At 34.7% G+C, this 10,556-nt stretch overlaps 1 protein-coding gene and 1 pseudogene across 1 annotated transcript in view; both read left to right on the forward strand.

The window, feature by feature from the left end:
* Positions 1 to 10,556, forward strand: part of SPAG1 (sperm associated antigen 1) — a 34,414-nt gene that overhangs the window by 21,265 nt on the left and 2,593 nt on the right. The window contains exons 14-17 of the mRNA XM_057400562.1: positions 2,622 to 2,794; positions 6,006 to 6,147; positions 7,013 to 7,139; positions 10,161 to 10,325. Coding sequence (XP_057256545.1) covers positions 2,622 to 2,794; positions 6,006 to 6,147; positions 7,013 to 7,139; positions 10,161 to 10,325 — 607 coding nt within the window. The remainder of the gene's footprint in view (positions 1 to 2,621; positions 2,795 to 6,005; positions 6,148 to 7,012; positions 7,140 to 10,160; positions 10,326 to 10,556) is intronic.
* On the forward strand, positions 2,870 to 3,032 carry LOC130594579 (U2 spliceosomal RNA; annotated as a pseudogene).

Below are 10,556 nucleotides of genomic sequence, written 5' to 3' on the forward strand. Positions count from 1 at the left end.
TATTTTAATAGTGTAAAATTGGTGTATACACACCATAGTGACTGTCTTATTAACCCATAGTAAGTATTTAAGTGCATGAATGATAGGTTTTTCCAATCCCTTTTCTTTCCTTTTTTTCTTTAATGGGCAAAAAAAAAAGTATTTATGAAAGTGTAAGAGCCATTAATTGTTGAGCAGGAGCCCACATGCATGCAAGTCTTAACAATGGAACCTAGTACCTTTTTAAGACAAAGTCACGAGCACTTACATTATGGCTTCATTAAAAAGTGGATAATATCTTTAAATTCTGCTTACTTGACCAGAGGTGGACATGATGACACTTTATCATCTGCTCTTAGAAATCTTATTTTTGATAGCAACAAATTGTTACTGATCTCCTATATCTGTCCCAGTAATGGAGCACTTGGATTGGTGGGATGCATAACTGCTTGTCCTTGTATCTGTGCAATTATTATACTTTCTTTTTTTTAAATCTTACTGGCTTATTTTATCTCCAGATACTCTTTTCATACTTCTTGACTTGTAACTTGCTTAGTAATAAGCTTATTTCCCTTTATTTCTCCTAACACTCTTCCTTTTCTCCTCTCTAGGCCTTCCTTATACTTTTAGCTTCACTGCTCATTACTCTTTCCTCCCTGGCAGCCCATCACCTTATTTCAGCTGCTTCTTCCTTCTCTTCTGCTGGTAATTCATTTTTGCTTGCAGATACTTAGTTTCTAAAGCATAGACCTCCCGCATAAGTGAACTTTTGCTATAATTTATTTTTTTAATATTTATGAATTAAGCTGAAATTGTTTCCCAAAGTATTATTTCCAAAGAGACCTTTTTTAAAAATAAATGTTAACAAAAAATGCTATTTCCTCTACTGCCTTTTAACTTAAAGGGACAACCCCAAAACATAGTTCAATTTATTTTCTTTTTTCATTATTTTAGGAATGTCAGGTCTTAACAACCTGTTTTTATTGAATAATTTCTTTGTTTTTAATTTCTGGTGGGAAATCGGGTGGTGATGCTGAAGGAGAGGAAAAACTCATCATCCTGCTTGTGTCTGAGGGTGGGTTTGATAAATCATGTTAAGGCTTGTCTTTCTGTACTTCCCTAACTAAGCAGGCTTTCCAGAAATCTTAGAATGGAATGAGTGTTCAGTCTGATAGTTTTAATCTCACGTAAAAGACAAATATAATTTTTAATATAAACCCTTTACCTGGTTATTTTGCAATCAAAAGGAAATAATGATTATCATCAAATACTGTGGGATTCTTTCTGCTGATCTAATTCTAGATCAGGTTTTTCCTCAAACTTTTTAAGCCCATTATGATAAATAGAGAAAAATTGAACAGTGGCAGCATGTTTTACTGTAGAACTCTTGGTTTACTTTGTGGGACTTTCTAAAAGACCAAAACTAAGCAAGAAAACTGGATTGGATCCTTTATACTCATTCTAGTTCATTCTTCATGTCACATTCTAGGTTAGTTCTTTTTTGGGGAGATGTGTATTCATATAGTGGTTTTTATACCTGTGTTAGATAGAAGTACACCTAATACACAGATTTCAGGTTTATTTGCTGTGGTATCATGTAACTTGACCTGCTACTCAATTCAGAATTTTTCTTTGTTAAAGTAGATATTAGACTTGTCCCCAGTTGAACTTGACTCTTAAGATCACTTTGAGATTAGAAGATGTTTACCCCACTGTTATTTTCATTCTCATAATTGATGAATATGTTTTGGGTTTTCTCTTGGTTTGGTTTTCTTTTTTTTTAACATCACAGAAGTTGTAATGGAGCCATGAAATCTTATATGGCTTTAATCATTATATTGACTTAGGACTTATTCCAAAATGTATCACAGCAATGGGTAACTCCCACTTGAATGGATTTTGAATTGAACCTCTCATGTACAGAAATAGTTGACCTATATATACATGTACATATAATACATATATAGAAAATAATATATAATATATATGTTATATGTAATGCATACTGTATAATGGCTAATACATAATGTATAATATATAAACGTGTGTGTTGTAAATAGTTTTAATATATTTTATTATTTCCCATTTTTAAATGGGGATAAACAATGATTGATTGATAAATATCTGACTATTATTTAAAATGCAGCTTAATACCTGCTTTGTGACCTGCACTAGTTATTTAGAAAACTGTTGTGTAAGAGATTTCATCTGATATTGGCAAATCTAGGTATCACACTTTGAGGGTGTTGTAATCTACACTTGTTACAAATAACCTCTATGAACAGGTGAGAAAAGTAAACAAAATAAATCTTTTTTTCCGATTTATTTATAGCATGTGGTAGGCAGCATTTCAAGCTTAGTTGCAAAATCACTTGCTTAAATATTTACAGATCCTGCTGAACTCAGCTTCTTACCTTCTAAATGCTAACATAAATACTCTAAAAAGCAGAAAAAGTATAAATCTGAAACGAATGCAGCACCACCACTGACTGCTGTGACAGTCGTTTAAACTTATGCTTCAGGATAACTGCTTGGTTGTTTTTTTTAAAATGAGAACATCGCATTATTTAATTTGGGTGTAAGTCATTGAAGTGTGAGTTAACTATGTGAAAAGTCATGTTGGTGGGACTTTCCTCTTTCAGAATAACGAAGGCATTAATAGATCAGGATGGTCCCAGTTGGAGGGAGAAACTGCCACCAATTCCAGTTGTCCCAGTTGCTGCTCAGCTACACAAATGGGATGGAGGAAACTTTACTTCAGAAAATATGCCAAGATGTCCTACAGAGAGCGAAAGAGAACGGTTGTCGATGAATTGTACGTATAGCAAATGCATATATTTTGTGTGTGTGTGTGTATATATATATATATATATACATACAAAAAAGGAAAATGGCTTCTTGGCCTTTTGGCTAAAATCAAGTGTAGTATCTGTTCTTACCAGTTTAATGTCTGATATGATGAGAGGACTTCGCATTAAGTGACTTTTTGTCACTAGGAGTTGAAGCTGGAGCTTGCTCCTTTTTTTTGGACTTGATGACCTTAAAGATCTTTTCCAACCTAGTTGATTCTAAGAAAGATCCTAATTATAAAATGGAATAAGATTTAATAATGTCAAAGAAACTGCTTTAGAAAATATTTACCAGAGACCTTTGTGATAAACCAATTTAGGTGATTGTCATTTACATGATTTGGTTTCATGTGCTTCAGGGAGCCACAGATATGATTTATTTTAATTTCTTTTAAATTTTTATTTTAATTTCTTTTTTTAAACTAAGTGATGTAGTTTGCAGCATGTAATTTCCGAAGTTACATAAAATACATCAGAAATACTCATCATCGGTATACTGAGTCCTCTCACAAGTATCAGTGGTTTCCCTGACATCATACTACAGTTATATACAGTTTTAACCCCAAAAAACACCACACAAACAATCACTCGGTAACATAATCAGCTGCATAATCTGTAGCTGTCATTTAATTCTTCATGAAAGCATTACTCAGTTCTTCAGACTAGAAAGGGTAGACTTGTAGATGATAGTTGTTTGTGACATGGGCTATAGGAAAACACTTCTGAGTTTTACTTTTTTACAATGGATTCTAGCTATGACAGTGGCCAGTAGTCACCTTTCAAAGGTGTTAGTTCTAGATTTGTTTGTATATAAGCAGTGTGTGCTTAACTCCTTTAGGATACGTTCTTCCTTTTGACTTTTTTTTTTATTGCAGTTTCTATTTTTCTCTTCCTGTAAATCAGGTGAAGGAACCTTCCTGGAGCATTCTTTTTGCAAAGGCCTTAACTATGATTTTTCACTCAACTATTAATAGGTTCCCCTTCGAGTTTATTTAAATATAAAGAAAAATAGTGTTGAAGATAATCTTCACCTTGATTAATGCAGGGGAGGCTGCAATGCTAACTACTGGGTTGCTGGCTAAATAAGTAGCAGTGATTGGGTTATCTGTCCATAACACATTACTGCAGTAATGCATGTCCTCAAATAATCTGCACTTTTGGGCACTACAGATTTAATTACTTTAAAAAAATCTTTCAAATAGTATTGAATTTATTTGTACCTGATGTAAAACAACAGGCAACTTACATGTTTGTGAAAACTGGATGTTTTTCTCAGGAATAAGATGTAGTTCTAGAAACTTGCAGTAATGTGGTTAAGAAATTATTTGAATAGTAGTGTGTACTAAGCTTCAGTAATGCTACAGAAAATTGTTTTTCATTAAAGAAACGTGAGGCATGATGCTGTATAATTTAAGCTCAATTAAACTGATAAAAACTTTACTTTTTTTAAGATGTCCAATGTCAAGTATTTTCATTACAGTTGCCACTATATGTTGTTACTGATTCATGGATCTTAAGGAACAGGCAGCAATTGGGTTTAACACTTGGATTATTTTAATGAAATAGAAAACTGATACCTTACAGTCATTGCTATTAAACATAAATGCTTAGCTAGAAAAGTGCTCTTTGTTGTACTGATTGTACTCCAGGCTTTTTCTGCTATTAAAGAATATGACTTGTTGGATTTTTATTTCAGTGTATAACCAACCTTCTTAAACCTTTCAAGTAGTAAGTTTGGATCTGTGTAACCTTGTGTAATTTTGTCAAGAGAGAATTTGAAGATGCTTGTAGTGAAAGGTATACACATGAGTGACTCCTGAGAACAGTGGTGATCATGTTTAGCCTGTTACAAAAGTTAACAAAACCAGCCATCACTGTGTTTATGAAGTGCGGTATTTTGATGCAAAACATGCCTCGGTCTGTTTCAGATAGAGTGGGACTTTGGTTAGGCTTTGAGTTTAGAAGTACTAAATGAAGACTTTATTTTCTTCACTGCAGGCTGACCCTAAGGTTGTGGTTGCCTAGTTCGGCCTGTACTAAATCACTGGGACCTGTGCTGATGGCACAAGCATGCCAGCAATAATGATCAGTCAGTAGTTAAAAATTTCTCATGAATTTAATTAAATTAGTAAGTAAGGCTTTCTGTTGCATGACAGGGGTTTTTTGCAAGTTGTCTGTTGTTTTTTCTGTTTTACAACTTGAGTTATAATTTAGTTGTGTTTCTTGCAAAATTTAGTTCTGGTTTCTTGTTAATTTTTGACCCAACCACGCATGTAGTTTTTTGGCATAGAGGACTGCTATATTTTTATGAAAGAACTCACTGAGTTCAGTTATTGGTTAAAAATAACTGGTTATATCCATCATTTAAAACGTGATGGTTATTCTTTAGCAAAGTACAAAAAATAGATTTTTCCATTATGATTTACTTAGAGCTATGTTACTAATTACTGTTTGCTCACAACAGAGACATGAAACTGCAGTCAGGATTGGTTTTCCACTGCAAACATAGCTAAAAGTTGTAGTCTAACCCAGAAACATATGTAAGAAATGATGGGGAGTTTTGAAGGAAAGAGAGTTACAAAAGAACATAATATTAATAAAAAACCCCTAGTTAGGTGTTTTGAGGTTCTTCAAAGCATCTTTTATAAATAGTTATTAACAGGATATTACTGATAAATCACTAACCCCTGCTGATGTGATGATTTGTTTGTCGTTTGTCAGTTTAGCATAGTAATTGTGATAGATAGTTGCTTGTAGAAAGAACATTAGCTCAAATCATGGCCACCTTGGTGTGATGGTGGAGATTTAGAAGGCTTTTAATCTTGTTGATTAAATCTCCACCATTGTAAATAAAACTGGTATCCCAGTAGAGATACACAGTCCCTCTGCACACAGAAAGTGTAGAAAGAGGGAGATGAAAGCATAGAGCTGTCTGTTGCATTCCTGTTATTTTCAGCAAGGTAGTTACACTGGTAGATGGGGAAATATGTGTTGTGCCAAATACAGACATGGTAGTTCATGCCTTTCTTAGAGCAGGAGATCTGGGACAGAAATGGCAATGTGCAGACCAATAGATACTCCAGTTGCCAGGCATTTATTTTTAGTGTGGGTAGGTTATTCAGCTACCATTAATGAACTGACCTTCTTATGTAACACTGTGATCCTTTTGTAATATAGGTGAAGAAGCTGAGCAGAAGTTCAAGACTTTAAAAACTGAAGGGAATGGTTTTGTAAAAGAGGGTAAATATGAAGAAGCTGTAAACAAATACAACGAATGCATGAAGTTAAATACCAAGGAATGTGCAATCTACACTAACAGGTAAAGATGCAAAATATAAACCCACTTTTAGTGGTAGTAGTTGTATTTTCTCACTGGAAATACAGATTTTTGCATCCCTTCAGTCACTGTTGTAAAAAAAGGAATTTTTTTTTCCCACTTGATGAGTGTTTCTAACTGATCTTTTTGTTAAACCACATTATTCTTCAAGGGGATCAAGTAATAATGCCACTAACACGTATCTTTATATATCTCTATATAAATAGAGTATGCAATAGTGAAAGTTACAATAAGTGTAGCATTTTGCAGCATTTTGGAGAATACTGATACGACTTTAATGAAAAGCTAACGTGCAGTAGCAGTATCTCAGATATGAAAAGGAATAATTGAGAGAAAATGTACATTTTTGAGAAAATGAAAGTAGGAACATGGCCATACAACAGCGTTATTTTAAAGTTTGACCTAATTCTGCATCATAATTCTTTATGCTGCAGTCTTACCAGCTTTCACAAACTAAGAAGGATTTGATAAGGCTACTACTTGAAGAGGAGACTTCCAAGTAATAATTACGTGCAGAAAGAAGTATTGTTTATTTAATCTAGAACACTTCTATCAGCTACTGTACTATGATATTGTACTAGCATAGGCTCTGCCTTTAAAATACTTACATATCTGCCTAATTTCAAGCATTAGTCATACTTGAATTTTGACTTTTATTGCAGGAATTGACCTTCTCTATGCAGAGATGTCATTACTACCTACTGGGTTTTATGTGCTTTAAAAAATAACCACATTGAGAGTGAATTATGAGAAGTATTATAATGAGCATTTATGAGTCAGATACTGTTGGCACTACAGCACTGTAGAATTTACTTATGTTGCAGTGTATTCTGTTTTTCTGTGTTAGAGCTCTCTGTTACTTGAAACTGTGTAAATATGAAGAGGCTAAGCAAGATTGTGATTGTGTTCTTCAGATAGAAGATTCTAATATTAAAGCTTTTTATAGAAGAGCACTAGCGTACAAAGGATTACAGGTGAGGAAAAACAACATGGCAGGTATTCTTAAGCACTTCTAAACTTGCTTATCCTCTTCAAAGACAATCAGGTAGTTGCACTCAATAGGTGAATACAAAAATACAGAAGTATGCCATGCTGATGTTTTATTACTTTTTAGAGCATTAGGCATACATAAAATCTTATATAAATATTTTTGCAACATAAAAACCTGTTGACTTTATTACAGGAACATTGGAATAAATGAGGTTTGACTGGAGATTGGTTATGCAAGTTTCAGCTCTGTTCTAATGTTCTAATATTCTTCTGGGTATCCCAGTCTGTTTTTTCTATCAAGGTGTTCACTGTATCTTTGCTGATGACAAATGGATTCTCTTCAAGTCTGCCTGCCACTGTCCATACTCAAATCTCAAGCTGTCTTTTGGCATCTGCTCATATTTGAGTGCTTGTCATTATTAAACCAGGGTTTTAATTATCTCAGTTTTCTCTCCCTTCCTGAAGCACATTAAGAACCTTTGTTAGTGATCTACTTTCTCACTTTCTGGACAGTGTTGGTATTCAGCCTTTTCCATCTACACATTGGTGGTGGTTTCCATACTGTGCTCATCTTACAGTTTTTTGAGTATCCTTTTACTTGATCATCATAAATGCAGGCTTACATTGCTCATATCCATCCTAAATGTGACTGCAAATCTCGTGTTCCATCACTTGAATGACTTCATTCCTTTTGTCCCTGTTGGTTCCCATTCTTCAGTGGTGTTAATTAGCCCCTGCACTTCGTAATCCTTTGATAGCAGTCTTTACCCTATCTGTCAGCACTTACCTGGTATTGAATTATCAGCTTCTCACTTCTGTTGGCTCATGATGGCAGCTATCCTCATCTACTTTGTATGAAATTTTACAAGTGTCTTTTAAACAAGCATCTCACCAGCTTTCTCCCACGCTGCTCTTCATGACTGGAAGTGATCACTCCAGGCATCCACCAAGGTTTGGCAGTGCCTATCAAGTGAATACTTACCTCAGACCTCTGTTATATTTAATGTCTTAATAATTACCTGATGGTCTCTCAGCCCTTGAATCACCTGAGGAGGATTGTGCTTAGCCTTATAATAGGCCATTCTTGTCCCATGTTACAGTTCCAAATGCAAGTCATAGAAGCCATGAGATCTTCTGTTTGTGATAAATTTGTTCCTTTGTTGCAGTAGCTATGAAATTTTGAAAGTTTGCTTTAATTTTCAAAGGTGTTGAAAAGTCTTATTTTTCCATAAAATTTTTTCCATAATTACACCAAGCTACCCAGTATTAATCATCTGTAACCTTATGCTGTTGAAGTTGATAAAAAATTAGTATAAATATGAGGAAAGGCAGATAGTGATTCTATCAGTCAAAATAAAGGTAATTACCCGGTAGTGAAGAATGTTAAGGATTAGAGAATTTACGGCTTTTTGAATATCCTAGGAAAAAAATGCTGGTTTTGTATTATTGAAGACATAACGTGAAACACACTGCTTATGGATTCTTTCAGAACAGTCTCTGCTGGGGACTCCCAAAATACTCTGTTGTGGTTGGATTTAATGCCTTCATTGTTGCTAATTCCAGGAATGTGAGTGATTTGGAAAGCCAGAGAAAATAACAAAAGTGATTTGAAGTTGACTAATGATTCCGTTATGAAAAAATTTAAGAGCTAAAAGCATGTAGCTTGGCAAAGAACTGTGCTGGGAACTGGTTTTCCTGTATAAATATGCAGATACTTAACCACAAAGACTGCAGTGGAATTTAATGGAGTAAATGAGATTTTTTTAATAGATTGACTGAGATGTATTTAAGAGAAGATCTTGAAAAAAATCATGCTTGTGTGATGAATCAAGCCTGTAACGTAGGACAAACATAGTACATTTAGAGGACCCTGGTCTGCGTGTCCTTATAGTCTGGCTTATAGTCCAGTCTCTTGCTTTGGGTACAGCCTTTTTGTATGATTTTTGTTGAGAAGTCCGTCAGGCTGTATTTTTAAATCCGGGAGAGTTGGTTGTTTGCTGACCATTGTGATCATTTCCAGAAGACTGTTCCAAAATCTCGTTTCTCTGTAGTTGTGAATGCTCATACCTGTAGTTCAAATGGTTTAGCTTAATTAGTAGCTATGTCCTGATTGAAGCAGTATGCCCCTTCCTGCATTCATTTGCTAAAGCTAAATAATTCTAGTTCACTTAGTTCATGCTATAGCAGGCTTCAGTTCACTTACAGACTTATTGCAGTGTCTCTGCACCTTGAATACTGGTCATCAGTTTTGAACAAAATAGTTCGTGTAGGAAACAGAAAATGAGTGACTTGTATACTAGTGCTTTTATTTCAGTTGAGATGCTGAGGAAATACCTCAGCTGGTACATGAGGATTTTTTTTCATGCTAATATACATTACTTATAGTAACTTGATGATACTGCTTAGCAACAGAAGAAATATGAGGTCCCTCACACAAAGAAATGACATCGATCTTTTAATGTCTGCATGGTCTTCTACTATTTGCTGCTACATTTCATCCTTATTTTTAACTGCGGCCATCAAGGTGTCTTGATTTTCCTGTGGTATTCTAATCTTCCACAGAATTGATGCTGTTAACTTTGTCTCTCCAGAAAATTTAGTCTAAACCCCCATAATTTTTAATGGTAATATTTGAAATAAAAACATTAAACACAGGTCTGAGTCCTAATAACACTCTACGGCTGTGTTTGCCCTCCTAAACCTGTTCATCTCAGAGTTCATAACGTCATCCCAGTCTTCTTAAGTATTACCAAAAATTTACAGTGTTACACTGTAAGCAGTTGTGCTTAAAAGCAGCAATCTTCAATAATCTATTCTCTCATATAGGGAATTTCCCCTGAAACCATAATGAAATTACACTGTCTGTATTTAGATTATTTTTGTCTGCTTAATGTTGAGATCCCAGTATTTTTATTCTCCTTAATTGTAAAGGAAGTTATGGGTAGTTCACATTTGTTTTTCTAGTGGTGTGCATATGAAAAAAGTATTTTTCCTTCTGCTTATAGAATTATCAAGCCAGCATTGATGATTTGAACAGAGTACTTCTAATAGATCCAAACGTTCTCGAAGCAAAAAAGGAACTAGAGGAGGTAACCCAGCTGCTTAACGTTGACAGCAGTGCTGCAGCTGGCAGTCAGGAAAAGCAAAGGAGGAAAATAACCATACAAGAGGTATGTGTGTTCATTTGTAACAGCAGGCAGTATAGAAACCACACATTTGAGAAGATAATACTGAATCTTTTGGTTTGCACTTCTTAGCTCTAGCTTTTTTGGGTGTTGGGATTGTATTTTTCATGTTATCTTGAGGGCATGTTGGAGGATTCTTGCCATATGTATTGAGTGTCCATTATATTCCCTAGTAAAGCTTGGACTGCTTTGAAGTGTGTTCAGAACCATAGCAGG

Source organism: Pezoporus wallicus, unplaced genomic scaffold, assembly GCF_028554395.1.
Source record: "Pezoporus wallicus isolate ANWC-B61680 ecotype Strahan unplaced genomic scaffold, APGP_CSIRO_Pwel_v1 contig_7985, whole genome shotgun sequence".
NCBI classification, from domain to species: Eukaryota; Metazoa; Chordata; class Aves; order Psittaciformes; family Psittacidae; genus Pezoporus; species Pezoporus wallicus.